Raw genomic sequence first — 25,276 nt, 5'->3', positions numbered from 1 at the left:
TTATCCAGCTTTCCCGAATGAGTGTTCTGATCCAGTACTTTCAGCAGACTTGAATCATTAGGATCTGCATCTTATCTATTACTAGCACTCATACCAGAGCTACCTTGAAAAAAGTGATTTTTCTTACCTCTCCAGAAGTGTGTCTCCTGTCAGGGAGCACTAGAGTATTGGCATGGCTACCAGGGACTATAGTAGATCCTATACTCATCCTGGGTCCAACTAACATGTAGCGTTTGTCTCCTGATCTGTACTGGATGCTGTGACACAGTGTCCCATCATAATTTGTGTCTTGTAGATATTTAGAAGTATAGTCTGTGGATTTTGAACACTGCATTGCAATCAGCACAATGATACTAATAAGAAAAAGTACAGAAACTGAGCCCAAAGTTATCATCAAGTAAAATGTCACATTGTCTTCCTCGTCAACCTTAGCTGCACTTTTAACATCAGAAGCTGCAAAAGCTTCTTTGGGCTCCACAAGTTTGACAATCACAGTAGCTGTTGCTGAGAGTGAAACGTTCCCATTGTCTTTGACCAGTATGACCAGTTTATGCTCAGCCTCGTCTGTTTCTGTGAAGGAGCGAAGTGTTCTGATCTGTCCTGTATAGCGGTCCAAACCAAAGAGACTGTGGTCAGTAACTTGCTGTAGTGAAAAGAGTAACCAGCCGTTATATCCTATATCAGCGTCATAGGCTCTGACTTTAGTCACCAAGTGTCCTGCGTTCACATTGCGGGGAATCTCCTCCACACCTTCAGCAGAACCGTTAGAGCTGACTGGATACAGGATGACTGGAGCATTGTCGTTCTGATCCAGAATGAACACGTTCACTGTGACGTTGCTGCTTAGTGACGGACTTCCAGAATCTGTGGCGACAACTTGGAACTGGAATGTTTTCAGTGTTTCAAAGTCGAAACTTTTTAGCGCCATAATATCCCCTTTCTCAGAGTTTATGTTCAGAAATGATGTAAATGTTTTGTGTTCATCCCCATTTCTCACTATGTTAAATGATATGAGAGCATTATTACCCTCATCACAGTCATAAGCACTCACTGAAAATAAAAAGGCTCCTGCAACATTGTTTTCAATGACATAGAAAGTATACGGATTCATTGAAAATTCTGGACTGTTATCATTCACATCTGATACCACCACACTTATTGTCTTGTGAGATGACAAAGATGGTTCACCAGCATCTTTAGCAACTATTGTCACATCATACTTGGACTGATGCTCTCTATCCAGCAGAGATTTGGTGACTATAGAGTACATATTGTCTTGTAAAGACGGTGTTAAAGTGAAAGGTACATCCTCAATTATATAACAGATTACCTTTCCATTTACACCTGAATCATTATCATTCACGCTTATCAACGCTACTGTTGTTCCAGGTTTGGAGTCTTCAGGAATTGCACTAGAAAAGGATGTCACCTCAATCTCAGGTGCGTTGTCATTCAGGTCCACAATAGTTATCATAACACTTTTTTCTGTTGCTAGGGGGACTGGTCCTTTATCAGAAGCTTTAATATCGATTTCATACTTGTCTTTTGCTTCAAAATCTATCAGTCCTTTAACAATAATTTCTCCAGTATTAGCATCAACTTCAAAGAGTTTACGTAATTTATTATTTACATTGTTGCCGAATGAATAAACCACCTCCCCATTTAAACCGTCATCTGAATCTGTAGCATTCACTTGCATGATAGTTGTGCCAATTGGTGAATTTTCATTAAGCACCGCAACATATGAGTCTTTGGTAAAAACTGGCATGTTGTCATTTACATCTAAAACATTAATGATAATATCTATTGTTCCCGACCTAGCAGGCTTTCCTCCATCAACTGCTGTCAGCTGTAATCTATGACTTCTTGCAGTTTCTTTGTCTAGTGGTTTATGCAAATACAAGAGAGGTATTTTCCCATCTTCTCCTCTATCTTTAACCTCCAGACGAAAATGATCATTTTGACTCAGCTTATACATTTGAATAGAGTACATATCGCTGTCTGGATCACGGGCACCTTGTAGCTGGAATCGTGCCCCGGGTAAGGCAGACTCTGATATTTCTAAATACGTCTCGTTTTCGGAGAAGGTGGGAGAGTGGTCGTTTACATCCAAAACCTCAATGGCGACGTAATGCACCTCTAACGGATTCTCCACCACAGTCTTTATATTGATAATGCAAGTACTGATCCGTTCGCACACCTCTTCTCTGTCTATTTTTCGGTTAACACGTAAGATGCCGTTATTATTCAGCTGAAACAGGGGTTCAGTCGACCCAGAAACGATGCGAAATCCTCTAGCATCCAAAGCACTCAGATCCAGCCCTAAATCTTTAGCGATATTCCCAACAACAGCACCCTCCGTAAGTTCTTCGGGAATAGAGTACCGTAGCTGTGCAGAAGTAAAATTAAAAGTCAGATCCATATAAACAATTAGAATGACCAGGCGCTCCAACCATGCTCTGCATCCCCGTCGTGCCATGTTGGATTAAAAAAAACCCAAACGGATATACCGGTCAAAAATTAAAATGTGAGTGTGAGTCTACACAAGAACACACATTTCGAACAAAAACAAAATATGTTGCTGAAGGAGTCACAAATGTGAAGCCATCGCCCTGAAGCACAAGTGTACTCTGTCGCGAAATAGCATCAAACTACTGACGTAGGAATGTTAAACCGAGAGTCGTTCATTTTCACAAGCAGTGACACCATGCGAGCATACTTTTACAATGCAGACACACTTTAAATAACATCTTATTTTTATATGATGTTCGCAGTGTTTAAACCTTTCTAATATCTGCTGAAGTATAAAATGAAAAAAGAACGTCATACTGTTTCAGAATTCATGGAATGGGAAGACAATATACCAGAATTAGACTTGATCTTGATAGGATTATTACAACCAATATAATGAATAAATAATTACTTCCAAATCGGTTATAGCAATTTTCTTACCTCTCCAGATGCTCTCCTCCTGTCAGGGAGCACCAGAGTATTTGCATGGCTGCCCGGGACTATAGTAGATCCTATACTCATCCTGGGTCCAACTAACATGTACCGCTTGTCTCCAGATCTGTACTGGATACTGTGACACAGTGTCCCATCATAATTTGTGTCTTGCAGATATTTAGAAGTATAGTCTGTGGTTTTGGAGCACTGCATTGCAATCAACACAACAATACTGATTAGAAAAAGTACAGAAACTGAGCCCAAAGTTATCATCAGGTAAAAAGTCACGTCACCCCCCTCATCATCTTTTGCTGCACTTTTAACATCAGAAGCTGCAAAAGCCTCTTTGGGCTCCACAAGTTTGACAATCACAGTAGCTGTTGCTGAGAGTGAAACGTTCCCATTGTCTTTCACCAGTATGACCAGTTTATGCTCAGCCTCGTCTGTCTCTGTGAATGAGCGAAGTGTTCTGATCTGTCCTGTATAGCGGTCCAAACCAAAGAGACTGTGGTCAGTAACTTGCTGCAGTGAAAAGAGTAACCAGCCGTTATATCCTATATCAGCGTCATAGGCTCTGACTTTAGTCACCAAGTGTCCTGCGTTCACATTGCGGGGAATCTCCTCCACACCTTCAGCAGAACCGTTAGAGCTGACTGGATACAGGATGACTGGAGCGTTGTCGTTCTGATCCAGAATGAACACGTTTACTGTGACGTTGCTGCTTAGTGACGGAGTTCCGGAATCCGTGGCGACAACTTGGAACTGGAATGTTTTCAGAGTTTCAAAGTCGAAACTTTTTAGCGCCAAAATATCTCCATTCTCAGAGTTGATATTTAAAAACAGACCAGTACTGTCTCCACTACTGTCCCTCGGAATGTGATATGAAATATGCGCATTATCACTGTCATCAAGATCAGTTGCCCTAACTGAAAATACTGGGGCTGTTAAGCCATTATTTTCAGTAATATAGAAAGTATATGGGCTCAGTGAAAACTGTGGTCTGTTATCGTTCACATCTGACACAACCACACTTACTGTCTTTTCAGATGAGAGTGATGGCTCACCGGTGTCCTTTGCAACAATTGTAAGTTCATAAAAAGACTTTTCTTCTCTGTCCAGTTGTGATTTGGTTACTATGGCGTACATATTATCTTGCAACGATGGAGATATAGCGAAAGGAACGTCCTCACGTATATAGCAAGAAACCTTTCCATTGGCACCTGAATCCAAATCATTGACGCTTATCAAAGCGACGGTTGTTCCAATCCTGGAATCCTCAGGAACCGATTTGGAAAATGATGTAACTTCAATCTCTGGAGGATTATCGTTAAGGTCAATTACCTTTATTATCACAGTTTTGTCTGTAGAAAGGGGAATAGTGCCCTTATCTGAAGCTTGTATATCAATTTCATAGCTTTCATTTTCTTCAAAATCAATTATGCCAGCCACTTTAATTTCGCCAGTCCTCGGGTCAATGTTAAATAGTTTCTGCACGTGTATATCCATTTCTTTACCAAATGAGTAAACTATTTCGCTGTTCGCACCCTCATCCAAATCTGTCGCATTAACCTGAATAACTAACGTGCCAGGGACTGCATTTTCATTTAAAACAGCAGAATATACATCTTTCGTAAAAACTGGAGAATTGTCATTAACATCAAGCACCTCGATCAGTATTTCTGTTATTCCAGACCTCACCGGTCTCCCGCCATCAACAGCTGTAAGCAGAAGCTTGTGTTCTCTCATAGCCTCCCTGTCTAGCTGCTTCTGTAAAATCAGAAAGGGCATCTTACGGTCTTCGCCTCGCTCCTTAACTTCCAATCGAAAGTGATCATTGTGGCTCAGTTTATACTGCTGAACAGAAAACTGGCCACCATCTGGGTCGCGTGCAGGTTGGAGCTGAAATCTCGCTCCCGGTGATGTCGATTCAAATATCTCCAGTCGTTTCTCTTTCTCTGGAAATACGGGGGAATGGTCGTTTACATCCATCACTTCTATGGTCACATAATGGATTTCTAGAGGATTTTCTAGCACGGTTTTAAGGTTGATGATACACGCGTTGCTTCGTTCACAGATCTCTTCCCTGTCCACTTTCCTACTCACATACAGGATACCGTCGTCGTTATTCAAATGAAAAAAGGGTTCCGCCGAACTGCCAACAATACGGTATTCTCTGTCTTTCAGCGTAGCCTTATCAATTCCTAAGTCTTTTGCAATGTTTCCGACAACACTTCCGTCTTTCACCTCTTCGGAGATGGAATATCTGATCTGAGCTGAGGCGTCGCTCCACAACGTTACCAAAGCCACCATGTAGGCGACGCATCTCCATCGCTCTATCCACAACTGACGTCCGCTTTGTTCCATTATGTAGAGAAAAAAAAATCCGTGATCTATAATTTTATTGTCAAGAAATAATATACAGCCGTATTCCTTTGCAAACTTCGCTCCATCACCAAGACAGCGCAGGGAATGTTACAGAGCTAGTTTCGTGTTGAAGCCCTTTGCACATAATGCCAAAATACAGGGTTGGATCAAATGGTGATGACGAAAAGCTAGACAATATTTGCCGTTATACCGACACCATGCGATCCAGAACATTATTGCAGCACTATTAGACTAAAAAATATAGTAAAATCAAAAGTTTAGACAACCACGTAAACACTATAGGCAGAGGAGACAGACAATATGTTAGAATATTAATACAGATATGCGTTTAAAGTCATTTTTATGAAACAATGGACTTAAGTCACAGTCAGTTCCCTCTCCAAAAAGGCATTATGTCCAAGAATCTACACTGCTACGACATCTTCGTTTCTGTCACACTTCAAGAGAAAAGGCTACGGTTTTAAAAAAAAAAAAAGTTCAGTACCACGGACAGCGACACTCAGCGAACTCAGACACGTCGGTTTAGATTATAATACATCCATTGTGACACAATTCCTTCATACTCGAACATTATAGAAACCTGCATTGTCATGCCCTGTATATCCTCGAGTATCCAGCAAGAAGACAGTGTAACGTGTGTGAAATAAACAAATGAACAAGATGTGAGCTAGACAAGATAGAGATGCTGCTTTTTAATCATCAGAAATTGTTCTTGTTATGACAAATAATAGTGACTAGTTCCAAAATGTCACCACTATGGACACCAACAACATATTTATATATGAGGGAGATCAAGCAACACGTGGTTAATATTTTACTCACTGACAGCTGCTGAATTTTTTCAGGGGCAAGAGCAGAGACTATTTCTCCATATAAAAGTGCATGAGTATTAATATATTAATTAATCTTATATAATTTGACGTCAAGTTGTATTAATCTATTCAGATTGCCATAAAATTACCACATAATTTAGTATAAATAAAAATGCGGCAGTTGAAATATTGTGAGTATTGATTGCTCTTACCTCTCCAGATGCTCGTCTCCTGTCGGGAAGCACCAGAGTATTGGCATGGCTGCCCGGGACTATAGTAGATCCTATACTCATCCTGGGTCCAACTAACATGTACCGTTTGTCTCCAGATCTGTACTGGATGCTGTGACACAGTGTCCCATCATAATTTGTTTCTTGTAGGTATTTGGATGTATAGTCTGTAGTTTTGGAGCACTGCATTGCAATCAACACGATAATACTGATGAGAAAAAGTACAGACACTGAGCCCAAAGTTATAATCAAATAAAATGTCACATTGTCTTCCTTGTCAACCTTACTTTCACTTTTAACATCAGAAGCTGCAAAAGCTTCTCTGGGCTCCACAAGTTTGACAATCACAGTAGCTGTTGCTGAGAGTGAGACGTTCCCATTGTCTTTGACCAGTATGACCAGTTTATGCTCAGCCTCGTCTGTTTCTGTGAATGAGCGAAGTGTTCTGATCTGTCCTGTATAGCGGTCCAAACCAAAGAGACTGTGGTCAGTAACTTGCTGCAGTGAAAAGAGTAACCAGCCGTTATATCCTATATCAGCGTCATAGGCTCTGACTTTAGTCACCAAGTGTCCTGCGTTCACATTGCGAGGAATCTCCTCCACACCTTCAGCAGAACCGTTAGAGCTGACTGGATACAGGATGACTGGAGCGTTGTCGTTCTGATCCAGAATGAACACGTTCACTGTGACGTTGCTGCTTAGTGACGGAGTTCCAGAATCTGTGGCGACAACTTGGAACTGGAACGTTTTCAGAGTTTCAAAGTCGAAACTTTTTAGCGCCAAAATATCTCCATTTTCAGTATTTATGTTTAGAAATGAAGTCAATTTATTTTCCTCGCGTCCATCTCTTAAAATACGATATGAAATTACTGCATTGTCGTTCTCATCGCGATCAAAAGCTTTAACCGAAAATACAGATGTTCCTGGCTCATTAGCTTCAGTAATATAGAAAGTATAAGGACTTTGTGAAAACTCTGGACTGTTGTCATTCACATCTGACACCACAACGCTTATCGTCTTTTCAGATGATAATGACGGCTGGCCAGAGTCTTTGGCAACTACTGTTATGATATTGTGAGACTGTGTCTCTCTGTCCAGAGGCGACTTTGTTACTAAAGAATACATTTTGTCTTGTAAAGTTGGTGATAAAGCAAAAGGAACATCCTCACTTATGGAGCAAATAACTTTTCCATTGAGATTAGAATCCAAATCATTCACACTGATAAGGGCAACTGTAGTTCCAGGTCTGGAATCTTCAGGGATGGAGCTGGAAAATGAGGTAACCTCAATCTCAGGTGCATTGTCATTCACGTCAACTATCTTTATAATGACGCTTTTTTCTGTCGCCAGAGGAGCGAGACCTTTGTCTGAAGCTTGAATTTCAATCTCATATCTGTCTTTTTCCTCATAGTCTATTAAACCTTTCACAATTATTTCACCTTTAGATGGATTGATGTCAAAAATGTTTAGTAATCTGTGACTCACACTATTGCTAAATGAATAAACTACATCTCCGTTCGGGCCGTCATCTAAATCAGTTGCATTCACTTGTATGACTGTTGTGCCTACTGGAGCATTTTCATTAAGCATCACAGAGTAAACATCTTTAGTGAAAACAGGCACATTATCGTTAACATCTAAAACATTAACTAGAATATTCATTTCGCCCGATTTCGGAGGTTTCCCTCCGTCCAGAGCCGTCAGCACTAACGAGTGGCTTCCCGCTGCCTCCCTGTCCAAAGATTTTTGCACAATTAATATTGGTATTTTACCATCTTCTCCCTTATCCTTAACTTCCAAACGGAAGTGGTCATTGGGGCTGAGTTTATACTGCTGAACAGAGAAAGGACCACTGTCTGGATCTCGTGAAGCTTTCAGCGGAACACGTACTCCAGGCAAAACAGACTCTGAAATCTCCAACGTTTTCTTTTTCTCTGGGAAACTGGGAGAATGGTCGTTTATATCCAGGACTTCCACTCCTACATAGTGGACCTCCAGTGGGTTTTCTATCACGGTTTTTAGATTTATTAAACACGTACTGCTCCGCTCGCATATCTCTTCTCTGTCAATCTTTCTGCTTACGTACAGGATGCCGTCGTTCTGATCAACATGGAAAAGAGGTTCCGTAGCACTAGAAACAATCCTATACTTCCTTTCTTTCAACGTGCTCTTATCTAATCCCAAATCATTCGCTATATTTCCAACCACAGTTCCTTCCTTAATTTCCTCGGAGATGGAATATCGTATTTGCGCCGAGGTCACAGTCCACAAAAGCACAGCGACCACGTATCCGATCCACCGTCTTCTCGCCCTTCTTGCCTCGCATCCTCTTTGTTCCATGATTTAAACCAGACTGCTATTAATTCCTCACAGGATTAATAATCGTACTGAACGAAACTGTTACATTACACCCGGGTATGCGAATGTCCACGCTCCTTCAAAAATGTTCAAATTCAGGACAAGGTTTCCAAAGGCAACAAACAAGCCGGAATGCGAGTGTACCAGTATCGAACTGAGAGTCCTATAAAGAGGTGGAACCAAAATGCAGTGACGACAAGTTGAAACCTTTATTTTCCTAATACACTGACACCGTGCGATCTCATTGCTCACTGCAAGTAAATAAACGTTTCTGCAGCAATTTATATAGCAGAATGCCAAAGTGTAGCGTTTATTTACTTTGACCCTAAGTGCAGAGGTTGTGGAGTGACAGGTGACGACACGCCTTCCTTATCCCATTGACAAGCAAACGAAAAATTTACATTCCTCTGAATGAAGATTGGATGCAGAAAATCGCCCTAAAATGTTTGATGCTTCCATGTAATAACTATGAATTCAGTTATTTTGGTATTTATAAACAAAAACGTATGATATAATGGCATTATAAATATTAGTGGTTTGACATTTCTCACCATGTAGGAAGCGGTATCAGGACGTTAGAGCAGAGCATATCAGCACCATGGACAGCGTATAACGCCAGATATAATTGGGCCCAGCCATGAGTTTCAGATTATATTACATCACAGAAGCCCGACAGCTCAAATCACATTGTAGTCTGTGTTAATGTGCCGAATGATCAACACTGTACATTATGTTGTAATACTGATATGTGTTTTTCACGGTAGTGAAAAAGCAGGAGACTAAATAACAAACGGATGAGTTTGCGTAAACATATGTTAACAACTGTTATTATAGTTACAGCAACTATGCTCAAAAGGATAGTATGACCAAATTGCAACTGAAAACCGAAGTGTCCTACTTCACAAAATTATATCAGCACAAAGCAAACAGTACACATGTAGTTCATGTAGTGGATGGTTGACTTAACTAATTAATGAACAAATAAATTAATAACACTGCCAGCGTAAACAAGACAGGGTTTTCACAAAAAAAACTGCCTTACCTCTTCAGATGCTCTCCTCCGGTCAGGGAGCACCAGAGTATTGGCATGGCTGCCTGGGACTATAGTAGATCCTATACTCATTCTTGGTCCAACTAACATGTAGCGTTTGTCTCCAGATCTGTACTGGATGCTGTGACACAGTGTCCCATCATAATTTGTATCTTGTAGATATTTAGAAGTATAGTCTGTGGGTTTAGAGCACTGCATTGCAATCAACACGATGATACTGATGAGAAAAAGTACAGAAACTGAGCCCAAAGTTATCATCAGGTAAAGTGTAACATTGTCTTCCTCGTCAACCTTAGTTGAACTTTTAACATCAGAAGCTGCAAAAGCCTCTTTGGGCTCCACAAGTTTAACAATGACAGTAGCTGTTGCTGAGAGTGAAACGTTCCCATTATCTTTGACTAGTATGACCAGTTTATGCTCAGCCTCGTCTGTCTCTGTGAATGAGCGAAGTGTTCTGATCTGTCCTGTATAGCGGTCCAAACCAAAGAGACTGTGGTCAGTCACTTGCTGCAGTGAAAAGAGTAACCAGCCGTTATATCCTATATCAGCGTCATAGGCTCTGACTTTAGTCACCAAGTGTCCTGCGTTCACATTGCGAGGAATCTCCTCCACACCTTCAGCAGAACCGTTAGAGCTGACTGGATACAGGATGACTGGAGCGTTGTCGTTCTGATCCAGAATGAACACGTTCACTGTGACGTTGCTGCTTAGTGACGGACTTCCAGAATCTGTGGCGACAACTTGGAACTGGAATGTTTTCAATGTTTCAAAGTCGAAACTTTTTAGCGCCAAAATATCTCCGTTTTCAGTATTTATGTTTAGAAATGAAGTCAATTTATTTTCTTCGCTTCCATCTCTTAAAATACGATATGAAATTACTGCATTGTCGTTCTCATCGCGATCAAAAGCTTTAACCGCAAATACAGAGGTACCTGGCTCATTAGTTTCACTGACATAGAAAGTATAGGGACTCTGTGAAAACTCTGGGCTGTTGTCATTCACATCTGATACCACAACGCTTATTGTCTTCTCAGATGATAATGACGGCTGGCCAGAGTCTTTGGCAATTATTGTTAGTTCATATTTAGCCCTTTCCTCTCTGTCCAGAGGCAATTTGGTTACTAAAGAATACATTTTATCTTGTAAAGATGGTGATAAAACAAAAGGAACATCCTCAGCTATGGAGCAAATAACATTTCCATTAAGACCAGAGTCCAAATCATTTACACTGATAAGGGCAACTGTAGTTCCAGGTCTTGAATCTTCAGGGATGGAGCTGGAAAATGAGGTAACCTCAATCTCAGGTGCGTTGTCATTCATGTCAATTATCTTTATAATGACGCTTTTTTCTGTAGTTAGCGGAGCAAAACCTTTATCTGACGCTTGAATTTCAATTTCGTATTTGTCCTTCTCCTCATAGTCTATAAGACCGTTGACAATTATCTCCCCTGTTGATTGGTTAATATCAAAAAGCGTAAATAAACTATTACTCACACTGTTACCAAATGAGTAAACCACCTCACCGTTCTGACTGTCATCTAAATCAGTTGCATTCACTTGTATGACTGTTGTGCCTACCGGAGCATTTTCATTGAGTATAACAGAATAGATATCCTTCGAGAAAATCGGGGTGTTATCATTAACATCCAAAACATTTACTAGAATATTCATATCTCCAGATTTCGGAGGTTTCCCCCCATCTAGTGCCGTCAGCACCAACGAGTGGCTTCCAGCTGCCTCCCTATCCAATGATTTTTGTAAAACTAATATCGGTATTTTACCATCTTCTCCTTTGTCCCTAACTTCCAAACGAAAGTGATCGTTTTGGCTGAGTTTATATTGTTGCACGGAGAAATGGCCACTGTCTCGATCCCGTGAAGGTTTCAGCTGAAAGCGTGCTCCCGGCAATACAGACTCAGAAATTTCTAATCTTTTCTCTTTCTCTGGGAAACTTGGAGAGTGGTCATTTACATCCAGCACTTCCACTCCAACATAGTGGACCTCCAGTGGGTTTTCCAGTACAGTTTTCAGATTTATTAAACACGTACTGCTCTGCGCGCACACCTCTTCCCTGTCGATCTCTCGGCTCACATACAAGATACCATCGTTTTGATTCACATGGAAAAGCGGATCCGCACCGCTAGAAACAATCCGATATCTCCTGTCCTTTAGTGTGCTTTTCTCTAATCCCAGGTCTTTCGCTATATTTCCAACCGCAGTTCCTGCGTGAACCCCCTCAGAGATCGAATATCTCAATTGCGCCGAAGCCACACACCACAAGAGCACAGCAACGACGCAGCCGGTCAAACACCCTGTTCCGTTTCGTCCCTCGTATCTCCTTTGTTCCATGGTAAAACCCGATATCTTCAATAATCATTCACAAAACCAAAACTGCATTACAGTGATCGTATCCAACACTTTCGTTTATGAAAATAGTCATCCTACATTGCAGACATGGGAGCAAATAGAGTATTTCCAAAGGCAGCAGTATAAGCTCAGAAACGACTGTGTTTAACCCAACTGAGGACGCGATAAAGAGGTGGAACCACAGTACAATGACGACAAGCTCGTAAAAGGCTTCCTTTTTCTATAACACTGACACCTTGCGATCTAAATTCACACTGCAGAAAATCAAAAACCAGTAGCATATTGGTTGAATTATAGATTATTTTCGTGTTTGTTCTGCTTTTATTTATCTCGTAACAGAACCGAAAAATAGTGGGGTGAATGAAAATAGACAGCCTGGTCGCCAGAATAAAACGTTGGCATTGTACGTTTCTGCAAACCACAGAAACGTTGAATATCTACGTTTCAACACGTGAAATACGTAGCATATTAACATTTCAACAAAACGTATATTACCAACATTTCTACGAAACGTAGCATATTAACATTTCAACAGTACGTATCATATCAAAGTCTCAACAAAAGGTATAATGTCAACATTTCAACACAACGTATTATATCAACATTTCCAAAATATGTATCATCTCAACATTTCTAAAGTGACGTAGTTCACATGTGATCTATATGAGTTGACCTTTCTTAGGAGGAGGGGGGCAGGTGGTTGGTTAGTTAGTTGGAAATCAGCAGAGAACACGGTTCGAGACCACCTCTAAACCGAAACCCATGTCCGCTTCCCGTTTCAAACGACAAAAGCGGGTGTTTTTAGCGAGACGTCAGGACATTTGCAGCCGTTTTTCTGGCTTTTTTCATTGAGACATCGGCCGTTTTTATTTCATTTTTTATTTTTATTTTAACCCAAACTATGATCTTTCCCTAACCCTAACCAAGTGGTCTTTGTGCCTAAACCTAACCAGACGTTAACCACAGCGTTGTCACGCCAAAAAAAAACCATTATTCAACAGGTAGAAATGTTAATATGCTACGTTTGTTGAAATGTTGATATGATACGTAATTCACGTGTTGAAACGTATATATTCAACGTTTCTGTGGTTTGCAGAAACGTTCAATGCCAACGTTTTCTTCTGGCGACTGGGTTGAAATAGAAGAGGAGGCTGTTTACTCTTAACACAAAACATTCGTCAAAAAAAAAAAAAAAACTTTTCAAAATGTTGAGAAGGTTCCTCGTACCATATGGGGATATGTTTATTTCATTTTATTAAGTTGTATGAATTATAACACTGAGATAACACTACTAAGTTGATAAATCAGTTACAACTCATGAACACATGCTGGGAAATGGGAGCAAACATGTTCAGCACCACGGACAGCGATTACCACTAACTTTACTTCTGACCAGCTTCATGTGGTGATAGTATTCCATTTCAACTTTGTTAGTAATACAAGATGAACAACAGGTTATTTAAATCTTTCCATGCTGTGTTACCTTACCCATACTTCGGCTTTGTGGTTTTCATCTCGTGTTGCCTATGGCTTAGTGTGATTTAGGTATAATAAAGGCGTGCTGATAGAGCAAACACGTGTAAAATCAATCAGTTCTTGTTAGTTTCAATAATGAGTATTCTCATCTAATTAGGCAGCATAAAATGAAGATGTACAGTTGGTTTCATATTAGTTTCTAAATATTCAATAAGTATAAAAAATGAGAAGTTGGTAGACAGTATGAAAATAAAGATTGTAATCATTTTAGTCTGTTTCGCTGTTTATATAAAGCAGTCCAAGTTAACCTTTTATTTAATTAAAGAAAATATGTCCTTAAAGGACATGGCATCAAACTTGCCGAAGGAAACTGGAGAGTAACCAAGGGACCCGATAACATACTTTGCAAACACACAATAAGGGCCCAGGAAAGCATACAGTGTGGCAAAAAAACAAACATACAATAGTCATCAGACATGCAACAGCTTTCATATATAATTAAGCCTATCTGCTAAAGATTATGTTCAAAAGGAATTAAAATGAAATATGAATTTTTGTTCTTCATTAGCTTCTTTTCTTGCTCAACAACGATCACAATGTTTACACAATCCAACCCCAAAAGTTGCACTTTCCTCAACAACTTAACCACACCTCAGTGCTTTTATTTTTCTGGTCAAAGTGTGTAGGAAAAACACATTCAGTTTGGAGAGGGAAAGCTTTTCAGATACATCCATTATAAATGTATCAGCTAATAATGTTAAAAGTGAAGATTTTGCAGGTGTTGTTTGATGAATATGGAAGTTGTAACTGATATATTGATTATGAACATGTAGGCTTCCCCAAAACATGGTTGCTGTAAGTGTCCAATTCTAGAACATGGAGGTAATTATTTGGGGGAAAAACACTTGTTTAAAACTGCCTTACCTCTTCAGATGCCCTCCTCCTGTCAGGGAGCACCAGAGTATTTGCATGGCTGCCTGGGACTATAGTAGATCCTATACTCATCCTCGGTCCAACTAACATATACCGCTTGTCTCCAGATCTGTACTGGATGCTGTGACACAGTGTCCCATCATAATTTGTGTCTTGTAGATATTTAGAAGTATAGTCTGTGGTTTTGGAGCACTGCATTGCAATCAGCACGATGATACTGATGAGAAAAAGTACAGAAACTGAGCCCAAAGTTATCATCAGGTAAAGTGTAACATTGTCTTCCTCGTCAACCTTAGTTGAACTTTTAACATCAGAAGCTGCAAAAGCCTCTTTGGGCTCCACAAGTTTAACAATGACAGTAGCTGTTGCTGAGAGTGAAACGTTCCCATTATCTTTGACTAGTATGACCAGTTTATGCTCAGCCTCGTCTGTCTCTGTGAATGAGCGAAGTGTTCTGATCTGTCCTGTATAGCGGTCCAAACCAAAGAGACTGTGGTCAGTAACTTGCTGCAGTGAAAAGAGTAACCAGCCGTTATATCCTATATCAGCGTCATAGGCTCTGACTTTAGTCACCAAGTGTCCTGCGTTCACATTGCGGGGAATCTCCTCCACACCTTCAGCAGAACCGTTAGAGCTGACTGGATACAGGATGACTGGAGCGTTGTCGTTCTGATCCAGAATGAACACGTTCACTGTGACGTTGCTGCTTAGTGACGGAGTTCCAGAATCTGTGGCGACAACGTGAAACTGGAACGTTTTCAGTGTTTCAAAGTCGAAACTTTTTAGCGCCAAAATATCTCCATTTTCAGTATTTATGTTTAGAAATGAAGCCAATTTATTTTCTTCGCTTCCATCTCTTAAAATATGATATGAAATAAGTGCATTATCATTTTCATCACGATCAAAAGCTTTAACTGAAAATACAGAGGTACCTGGCTCATTAGCTTCAGTAATATAGAAAGTATAGGGACTCTGTGAAAACTCTGGACTGTTGTCATTCACATCTGACACCACAACGCTTATCGACTTTTCAGATGATAATGGTGGTTGACCAGCGTCTTTTGCCATTATTGTCAGGTCGTATAAATGCTGTTTCTCTCTGTCCAGAGGCGATTTGGTTACTAAAGAATACATTTTGTCTTGTAAGGTTGGTGATAAAGCAAAAGGAACATCCCCACCTATAGAACAAAAAATTTTTCCATTGAGACCAGAGTCCAAGTCATTGACACTGATGAGGGCAACTGTAGTTCCAGGTCTGGAATCTTCAGGGATGGAGCTGGAAAATGAGGTAACCTCAATCTCAGGTGCATTGTCATTCACGTCAACTATCTTTATAATGACGCTTTTTTCTGTAGCCAGAGGAGCGAGACCTTTGTCTGATGCTTGAATTTCAATCTCATATCTGTCTTTTTCCTCATAGTCTATTAAACCTTTCACAATTATCTCACCTGTTAATTGGTTTATGTCAAAAATATTCAGTAATTTCTGATTCATACTGTTACTAAAGGAGTAAACCACATCTCCGTTTGGACCGTCATCTAAATCAGTTGCATTCACTTGTATGACTGTTGTGCCTACTGGGGCATTTTCATCGAGCATCACAGAATAAACATCTTTAGTGAAAACAGGGGCGTTATCATTTATATCCAAAACTTTTACTAGAATATTCATCTCGCCAGATTTCGGAGGTTTCGCCCCATCCAGTGCGGTCAGCACTAACGAGTGGCTTTCTGCTGCTTCTCTATCCAAAGATTTTTGCACCACTAATATAGGTATTTTACCATCTTCTCCTTTATCCTTAACTTCCAATCGGAAGTAATCGTTATGGCTAAGTTTATACTGCTGAACAGAGAAATGTCCGCTATCTCGATCCCGAGAGGCTTTTAGTTGAATTCGTGCTCCGGGCAACACGGACTCTGAAATCTCCAGCGTTTTGTCTTTCTCTGGGAAACTGGGAGAATGATCATTGATATCCAGCACCTCCACCCCGACATAGTGGACCTCCAGTGGGTCTTCGAGCACGGTTTTCAGATTTATTAAACACGTAATGCTCTGCGCGCACACCTCTTCCCTGTCAATCTTTCGGCTCACATACAAGATACCATCGTTCTGATTTACATGGAAAAGTGGATCCGCAGTACTAGAAACAATCCGATACTTCCTGTCTTTCAATGTGCTTTTAACTAATCCTAGATCTCTTGCTACATTTCCAACCATAGTTCCTTCGTTAACTTCCTCGGAGATGGAATATTTCATTTGCGCCGAGGCTCCACTCCATAACAGCACAGCAACCACGCAGCCGACAAAACATCCTCCTGCCCTTCGTGGATCGCATCTTCTTTGTTCCATGGTTAAACACGAAAAAATCCGTAATCCATCACAAGAACAACATCTACGTTGTAAAGGCCAAATCCACCACTTTTGTACATGTAAATATTCACTCTCTTCCAAGAGACATCAGTGGTGGTAAACAGGGTTTTCACAAAGGCGACAATAAGCTCAGACACGATCGTGCTAATGTCGAAGTGAGAATGTTGTCAAGAGGAGGAACTAAAATGTAATGACGACAAGCTCGTATACTGCAGATTTTTTACCTTTCACTGACACCATGCGACCTAAAGTCGCACTGCAGAAAGTACAAATGGTTTATAGCACATTAGATAAATAGTAAAAATTCCTTAGTTACCGCGAAACTCTGACCAAACGTAATCGAGTAATTGGAAGGTGCACTCCCGTTGAGAAAAAAAGCAAACTCAAAATTCCCTTCAAATGAAGTGAGAAATAAAAGCTTCTCCAAGGTTCTTAGTATTCAGTATAATACTTGTGACTATTGTGTATTTAATATAATTAAATTGTATGCATTAAAGCATTCAGATTGTGTCATTTTGTGATTTGATGTGAGTTGTGTTTTATGAACAGACTGGAACATGAAACCAAACACTTTCAGCACCATGGACAGTGATTACCGCTGACAGTTAAGTCTAGCTATATTTGATGAAAGTATTATCATGGTAAATCAAATGTATTGTTCAATAATACACCATGAACTCCAGCGTACTTTCTTTTTTAAATGCTGCCACGCTGAACACATTTCTACGAGAGACTTAGCAATATGTGTTGTCAATGGTTGAGAATGGTTGTGGTGTGATGATACTGCTAATGCAAAACGCTCTTGTATCTGAAATTGGTCATCATAATCGTCATGTAATTACGTACAAACAGCAACTGAGTAGTAACCACATGGTAGTTACCCCGCAAATTTGAAATGTGCCAAAAGTGTGCAAAAAATACTGTAGGAAAACAAATGCAATAAATTGATGGAAGAACGAACTTTGTAACGGAAAGACCTACAAGAAGCACCTAAGTTATGGTCTGCAAGAAGTGCAAAATGGCAAACAGTACGCAAAGTAAAAACTGTATTTAAGACAGGTCGGAGCGTTGATCGGCCTTTTCAAACTAATGACAAACTTTATGAATTAGACTTCACCTATAAAATGCTCAGTCGTTGTTTATGTTTAACGTAACCATGTTAACTTGTTACTATAAAGGAAACGTGTCGTTAAAACTACTAAGTAATTCAAAATGAAATGACAGCCATTGGATCCAATGCCATACCATGCAGCACCACACCAAAGCCCCATGAAATCACAGAGGTCGGTACGTGTGTAGTAAACAAACAAATCAAGCAGTCAGCAAATATGCCACAGTTTTGTTTTTTTTAAATAAAACTAACCCCGCTGCTACTAATTTACCTCACGTGCAACTATGAAATATGGAAACGGATATATTCATTGACAAGAGTTACTGTCAGTCCAGGAGCACAATGTTTTGCTTATCTCAACCAAGTATCTTTATTATATGCCAGAACTTAACAGTGCCTTTGCAATTTGTATATGAAAAGATTTTAAAACGTGGACTAAAAATTTGTAACGTTGTAAATGAAATTTTGCACGTTATTTGTTTAATATGCTAAGTGTAAACCTATCAGCCAAGAACATTCGAAGTGAACAAGTTTGCAGGTATTGTTTGTTGAATATGAACGTTTCGACTGATATATTGATAATAAACATGTAGGTTTACCAAACATATTTTGCTATAAGTGCCCAGTACTTGAATATGGAGGTAATTCTGTGGGGGGAAAAAGGCTTTTTTAAAACTCTCTTACCTCCACAGATGCTCTCCTCCTGTCAGGAAGCACCAGAGTATTTGCATGGCTGCCTGGGACTATAGTAGATCCTATACTCATCCTGGGTCCAACTAACATGTAGCGTTTGTCTCCAGATCTGTACTGGATGCTGTGACACAATGTCCCATCATAATTTGTGTCTTGTAGATATTTAGAAGTATAGTCTGTGGTTTTGGAGCACTGCATTGCAATCAGCACGATGATACTGATGAGAAAAAGTACAGAAACTGAGCCCAAAGTTATCATCAAGTAAAAAGTCACGTCACCCTCCTCATCATCCTTTGTTGCACTTTTGATATCAGAAGCTGCAAAAGCTTCTTTGGGCTCCACAAGTTTGACAATCACAGTAGCTGTTGCTGAGAGTGAAACGTTCCCATTATCTTTGACCAGTATGACCAGTTTATGCTCAGCCTCGTCTGTCTCTGTGAATGAGCGAAGTGTTCTGATCTGTCCTGTATAGCGGTCCAAACCAAAGAGACTGTGGTCAGTAACTTGCTGCAGTGAAAAGAGTAACCAGCCGTTATATCCTATATCAGCGTCATAGGCTCTGACTTTAGTCACCAAGTGTCCTGCGTTCACATTGCGAGGAATCTCCTCCACACCTTCAGCAGAACCGTTAGAGCTGACTGGATACAGGATGACTGGAGCGTTGTCGTTCTGATCCAGAATGAACACGTTCACAGTGACGTTGTTGCTTAGTGACGGAGTTCCAGAATCTGTGGCGACAACTTGGAACCGGAACGTTTTCAGAGTTTCAAAGTCGAAACTTTTTAGTGCCAAAATATCTCCGTTTTCAGTATTTATGTTTAGAAATGAAGTCAATTTATTTTCTTCGCTTCCATCTCTTAAAATACGATATGAAATAAGTGCATTATCATTTTCATCACGATCAAAAGCTTTAACTGAAAATACAGAGGTACCTGGCTCATTAGCCTCGGTGACATAGAAAGTATAGGGACTCTGTGAAAACTCTGGACTGTTGTCGTTCACATCTGACACCACAACACTTATTGTCTTTTCAGATGACAATGGCGGTTGACCAGCGTCTTTTGCCATTATTGTTAGGTCATATAAATGCTGTTTCTCTCTGTCCAACTGCGATTTGGTTACTAATGAATACATTTTGTCTTGTAAGGATGGCGATAAGGCAAAAGAAGCATCCTCACCTATAGAGCAAATAACTTTTCCATTGAGACCAGAGTCCAAGTCATTGACACTGATGAGGGCAACTGTAGTTCCAGGTCTGGAATCTTCAGGGATGGAGCTGGAAAATGAGGTAACCTCAATCTCAGGTGCATTGTCATTCACGTCAACTATTTTGATAATGACACTTTTTTCTGTCGTAAGAGGAGCTAGACCTTTATCTGATGCCTGAATTTCTATTTCAAACTTGTCTTTTTCCTCATAGTCTATTAGATTTTTCACAGTTATCTCACCTGTTAATGGATTGATATCAAATAGGTTCATTATATTTTGATTCATACTCTTGCTGAATGAATAAACTACATCTCCGTTTGGTCCGTCATCTAAATCAGTTGCATTCACTTGTGTAATGGTTGTGCCTACTGGAGCATTTTCATCGAGCATCACAGAATAAACATCTTTAGTGAAAACAGGCACGTTATCGTTTACGTCTAAAACTTTTACTAGAATATTCATGTCGCCAGATTTCGGAGGTTTCCCTCCATCCATTGCCGTCAGTAATAATGAATGGCTTCCTGCAGTTTCCCTGTCTAAAGGTTTTTGAACAACCAATATAGGTATTTTACCATCTTCTCCTTTATCCTTGACTTCCAATCGAAAGTGATCGTTGTGGCTAAGTTTATATTGCTGCACCGAAAAATGTCCACTGTCTCGATCCCGAGAGGCTTTTAGCTGAAATCGTGCTCCGGACAACACGGACTCTGAAATCTCCAGCATAATCTCTTTCTCTGGGAAACTGGGAGAATGATCATTTATATCCAGCACCTCCACTCCAACATAATGGACTTCCAGTGGATTTTCCAGCACGGTTTTTAGATTTATTAAACACGTACTGCTCTGCGCGCACACCTCTTCCCTGTCAATCTTTCGGCTCACATACAGGATGCCATCGTTCGGGTTCACATGAAAAAGAGGATCTGCATTACTAGAAACAATCCGATACTTCCTGTCTCTCAAAGTATTTTTATCTAATCCTAGGTTCTTTGCCACATTTCCAACCACAGTTCCTTCGTTAACCTCCTCGGAGATTGAATATCGTATTTGCGCCGAGGCTCCACTCCATAAAAGCACAGCAACCACGCAGCCGACCAAACATCCTCCTGCCCTTCGTTTCTCGTGTCTTCTTTGTTCCATGGTTAAACCACAAAACATCAGTTATCCATCACAAGAACAATAACAGAGTTGTAAGGACAGAATCCAACACTTCCCAATATACAAATATTGATTTACTTCCTATTACGCAAAGGTTATGGCAAACGGGCCATTTTCACAGAATAAGCACACAAACGATCCTGCCGGTGTCAAAGTGGGAATACTGTCAAGAGGTGGAACCAAAAAGCAATGACGACATGATGTCGTGTAATGCGGACCTTTTAGATTACACTGACACCATGCGACTCAAATTCTCACTGCAGAAAATATGAAGGATATATAGCACAGTAGGTCAATGGAAGTTTGGTTTTTAGTCATAGCGAACCTCTCAGCAAAGTTAGTCGTGTGTAGAAGGACTTCACCAGGTTGCTCCTTCTCTATAAACAAGCGACCACAAACCCTCTTTCAGAAATAGAAAAGAAAATATGTTTTAAAGATTCTATATCCCACGAGCAATTGTTGTTTTATCATGTTATTGTTATTGTATAAATTAAGACAATGTCATAACGATATTGTTTGCTTTGATGTGTATTACACAAACGAAGCCAACACTTCAGCACCAAGGACAGCGATCGCCACGTGTTGCACTTCAGTATATCACATCGTCTATGGCATTATTACATCTGTTCAGGTCTTTTTAATAGGGCTGTGTCGACATGATCAGATTTTTCACACTGCCATGGTGTTCTTGTAATAGTATAGCCTAATATTTTATCATATGTCGTTCATGGTTAAGTGGAGGAGTGTTGACGCAGCACACGGAAAAAAGTGAAATTACATTTGCTCTTACGCAATTTTAAATTACAGTGCTAGTATAAACATTTAAATATAACCACACAACAGAGCAAAATAGAGCAGCAAAATAAAAGAGCCACAAGCATTGTTAATGTCATGGTCCAAAAGAATGTCAAACAATTTTGTCTTGTACAGATGGTGATAAAGCAAAATGGTTTCGAAGAATTTAAGAAATTAAGTGCTGTTTTACTATTCAAGTCAACTTTCATTACCATCTGTTGCTCTGATAAATATGAGCCATAAAAATAACATCGGGTCATAAGTGCCAGGGAAGCCAGCAGATTGGATGCCATGCTATGCAAAACATTCCCCAGGGAACCATAGTTGATATCTTTAGTAAACAAATAATATAGTAAGTCACCTCACAGTTTGCACTTAAATATGTCTTACCTCCACAGATGTTCTCCTCTTGTCAGGAAGCACCAGAGTATTGGCATGGCTGCCCGGGACTATAGTAGAGCCTATACTCATTCTTGGTCCAACTAACATGTAGCGTTTGTCTCCAGATCTGTACTGGATGCTGTGACACAGGGTCCCATCATAATTAGTGTCTTGTAGATATTTAGAAGTATAGTCTGTGGTTTTAGAGCATTGCATTGCAATCAGCACGATGATACTGATGAGAAAAAGTACAGAAACTGAGCCCAAAGTTATCATCAGATAAAAAGTGACATTACTCTCCTCATCATCCTTAGTTGCACTTTTAACATCAGAAGCTGCAAAAGCTTCTTTGGGCTCCACAAGTTTGACAATCACAGTAGCTGTTGCTGACAGTGAAACGTTCCCATTGTCTTTTACCAGTATGACCAGTTTATGCTCAGCCTCGTCTGTCTCTGTGAATGAGCGAAGTGTTCTGATCTGTCCTGTATAGCGGTCCAAACCAAAGAGACTATGGTCAGTAACTTGCTGCAGTGAAAAGAGTAACCAGCCGTTATATCCTATATCAGCGTCATAGGCTCTGACTTTAGTCACCAAGTGTCCTGCGTTGACATTGCGGGGAATCTCCTCTACACCTTCAGCAGAACCGTTAGAGCTGACTGGATACAGGATGACTGGAGCGTTGTCGTTCTGATCCAGAATGAACACGTTCACTGTGACGTTGCTGCTTAGTGACGGAGTTCCAGAATCTGTGGCAACAACTTGGAACTGGAATGTTTTCAGTGTTTCAAAGTCGAAGCTTTTTAGCGCCAAAATATCTCCATTTTCAGTATTTATGTTGAGAAATGAAGTCAATGTATTATCTCCACTTGCATCTCTCAAAATATGATATGAAATGAGAGCATTATCACTTTCATCACGATCGCTGGCCTTTACTGAAAATACTGAGGCTCCGGGGCTGTTATTCTCCTTGATATAAAATGTATAGGGGCTTGATGAAAACTCCGGACTGTTGTCGTTTACATCTGACACGACGACGCTTATAGTCTTTTCAGTTGAGAACGATGGGTCGCCCGTGTCCTTTGCAATTATTGTGACATCATATTGAGAAATACTTTCCCTGTCCAACTGCGACTTGGTAACAACAGCGTACATGTTCTCTTGTAATGATGGAGATAACGTAAAAGGGACATCTTGGCTGATTGCGCAAATGACTTTACCATTGATGCCAGAGTCTAAATCACTGACACTGATCAGGGCCACTGTAGTCCCTATCTTTGAATCTTCCCGAATAGAGCTCGAAAATGATGTCACTTCTATCTCAGGAGCATTATCATTTACATCAATAACAGTTATCATAACACTTCTATCAGTTGTTAGAGGAACTGATCCCTTATCAGATGCTTTTATGTCAATTTCATAACTCTTACTTTTCTCGAAATCAATCTGACCATTTACATGAATTTCACCAGTGTTTGGATCGATACTGAAGAGATCCATTAATTTTGAATCAACTTCGTTACCGAATGAATATATTACTTCGCCGTTTGCACCCTGATCCAAGTCTGTCGCATTCACCTGAATCACTACAGTGCCAACGGGTACGTTTTCTTTAAGTGTGGCAGAATAAAACTCTTTAGTGAAGACGGGCGAGTTGTCATTGATATCGAGTACATCCACAATTATTTCTATAGCTCCAGACTTCGCCGGTTTCCCTCCATCAACAGCTGTTAGGCGAAGTTTATGTTTCCCAGCTGTTTCTCTATCCAGCTGTTTCAGCAGAACTAAAAATGGTACTTTACGGTCCTCGCCTCTATCCTTTACTTCTACTCTAAAATATTCGTTATGGCTGAGTGTGTATTGCTGAATGGAGAACTGGCCTACATCAGGGTCACGCGCCGCCTGCAGTTGAAATCTCGTTCCTGGTAAGGCCGATTCAGAAATCTCAAGCTTTTTTTCTTTTTCTGAAAAAGCAGGCGAGTGATCGTTGATATCGAGTATTTCCACTGCCACGTAGTGAATCTCCAGCGGGTTTTCTAGCACCGTTTTCAAATTGATCAAACATGGGCTGCTCCGCTCGCATGCCTCCTCCCTGTCTATTCTTCTTTTCACATACAAGATACCGTCATTTTGATTCACCTGAAACAGGGGTTCAGTTGAGCCTGTTACGATGCGATACCCTCTGTCTTTGAGCGCACTCTTATCTAGTCCCAAATCCTTAGCTATATTTCCAACAACGGTCCCATCTTGAATTTCCTCTGATATCGAATATCTGATTTGTGCGGATGCTCCGCTCCATAAAACATCCAAAACAAGCATAAAGGCAAACCAACGCTGTCGCTCCCTCCACGCTTTCAATTCTCTTTGTTTCATGACTTGCTGATGAAAATGAATAGTCCATCAAATGCGCTGTATTATTAACGAGACTTAATGCGTCATGGTCCTGAACGATCCTCAATGTCTGCTTTTACAAAAACTGATGATAATAAAACAAACTCGTTGCTGCCAATCCCGATACAGCTCCCTATGCCATTTGAGAAAGATTCAAGGCATCGGTTCAGATAAAGCCCGTGACGTAAAATCCTGCTCAATGCATTGGAATACTGAACTACACTGACACCAAGCGTTATAATTGTTATTTACACATATTAGAGAAATTTTACCAGATCAAACACCACTTTAAAATGTAAAGAGGCAATACATTCCCACATTAATAAAAAAAACTTAAAACTGATCGGCTTTGACCATTTGACTACAGTGAATGACCTAAGCAGATGTTGCAGCCTTTGTCTTTGTGCTTACATTTCAGACAAACTGAGACAATAAAGCCACTGGAATACATTACTCTAGAACATATGATACAAGCACCATTCACATATTAAAAATTGCATCTACTTTAGCAAATGTTGCAGTAAAACCCTTTAAGGCATTTAAAACTATTACAGTAATTAATTGTATCATTTGTAACAGTCAACTCAAACAAGTAATTGGAATACATACAAGA

General features: G+C 40.1%; 7 protein-coding genes across 7 annotated transcripts in view; all 7 read right to left on the bottom strand.

Moving 5' to 3' along the window:
- The window catches only part of LOC137189403 (protocadherin alpha-C2-like), a 135,177-nt gene extending 129,867 nt beyond the window's left edge, over positions 1-5,310 (bottom strand). The window contains exon 1 of the mRNA XM_067599215.1: positions 2,953-5,310. Coding sequence (XP_067455316.1) covers positions 2,953-5,310 — 2,358 coding nt within the window. The remainder of the gene's footprint in view (positions 1-2,952) is intronic.
- On the bottom strand, positions 42-2,479 carry LOC137189411 (protocadherin alpha-8-like). The gene has a single exon (XM_067599222.1). The coding sequence runs from the start codon at positions 2,477-2,479 to the stop codon at positions 89-91; it is 2,391 nt and encodes a 796-aa protein (XP_067455323.1). The 3' UTR covers positions 42-88.
- Positions 5,311-6,079: 769 nt separating the features above from the next.
- LOC137188921 (protocadherin alpha-8-like) lies at positions 6,080-8,756 on the bottom strand. Its single transcript, XM_067598506.1, has 2 exons — positions 6,356-8,756; positions 6,080-6,085 (listed from the first exon to the last, which is right to left on the bottom strand). Exons 1-2 carry the CDS (start codon positions 8,711-8,713, stop codon positions 6,080-6,082), a joined length of 2,364 nt encoding a protein of 787 aa, XP_067454607.1. The 5' UTR covers positions 8,714-8,756.
- Positions 8,757-9,706: 950 nt separating this feature from the next.
- Positions 9,707-12,144, bottom strand: LOC137188758 (protocadherin alpha-8-like). Its single transcript, XM_067598358.1, has one exon. It carries the CDS (start codon positions 12,129-12,131, stop codon positions 9,753-9,755), a length of 2,379 nt encoding a protein of 792 aa, XP_067454459.1. The 5' UTR covers positions 12,132-12,144; the 3' UTR covers positions 9,707-9,752.
- A 2,390-nt stretch (positions 12,145-14,534) lies between these two features.
- LOC137188920 (protocadherin alpha-8-like) lies at positions 14,535-17,054 on the bottom strand. The gene has a single exon (XM_067598505.1). The coding sequence runs from the start codon at positions 16,905-16,907 to the stop codon at positions 14,535-14,537; it is 2,373 nt and encodes a 790-aa protein (XP_067454606.1). The 5' UTR covers positions 16,908-17,054.
- Positions 17,055-18,708: 1,654 nt separating this feature from the next.
- Positions 18,709-21,081, bottom strand: LOC137188919 (protocadherin alpha-3-like). Its single transcript, XM_067598504.1, has one exon. It carries the CDS (start codon positions 21,079-21,081, stop codon positions 18,709-18,711), a length of 2,373 nt encoding a protein of 790 aa, XP_067454605.1.
- A 1,188-nt stretch (positions 21,082-22,269) lies between these two features.
- LOC137188917 (protocadherin alpha-3-like) lies at positions 22,270-24,783 on the bottom strand. The gene has a single exon (XM_067598503.1). It carries the CDS (start codon positions 24,643-24,645, stop codon positions 22,270-22,272), a length of 2,376 nt encoding a protein of 791 aa, XP_067454604.1. The 5' UTR covers positions 24,646-24,783.
- Between the last annotated feature and the right edge of the window lie 493 nt (positions 24,784-25,276).

Source organism: Thunnus thynnus, chromosome 9 (assembly GCF_963924715.1).
Source record: "Thunnus thynnus chromosome 9, fThuThy2.1, whole genome shotgun sequence".
NCBI classification, from domain to species: Eukaryota; Metazoa; Chordata; class Actinopteri; order Scombriformes; family Scombridae; genus Thunnus; species Thunnus thynnus.
The sequence above is the reverse complement of the archived record's forward strand: the minus strand, read 5'-3'. Positions and strand labels throughout refer to the sequence as shown.

Coding starts and splice junctions, on each gene's coding strand:
- LOC137188919 (XM_067598504.1), bottom strand. CDS start 21,081: ATGGAACAAAGAAGACACGAGAAACGAAGGGCAGGAGGATGTTTGGTC.
- LOC137188917 (XM_067598503.1), bottom strand. CDS start 24,645: ATGAAACAAAGAGAATTGAAAGCGTGGAGGGAGCGACAGCGTTGGTTT.
- LOC137189411 (XM_067599222.1), bottom strand. CDS start 2,479: ATGGCACGACGGGGATGCAGAGCATGGTTGGAGCGCCTGGTCATTCTA.
- LOC137188921 (XM_067598506.1), bottom strand. CDS start 8,713: ATGGAACAAAGAGGATGCGAGGCAAGAAGGGCGAGAAGACGGTGGATC.
- LOC137188920 (XM_067598505.1), bottom strand. CDS start 16,907: ATGGAACAAAGAAGATGCGATCCACGAAGGGCAGGAGGATGTTTTGTC.
- LOC137188758 (XM_067598358.1), bottom strand. CDS start 12,131: ATGGAACAAAGGAGATACGAGGGACGAAACGGAACAGGGTGTTTGACC.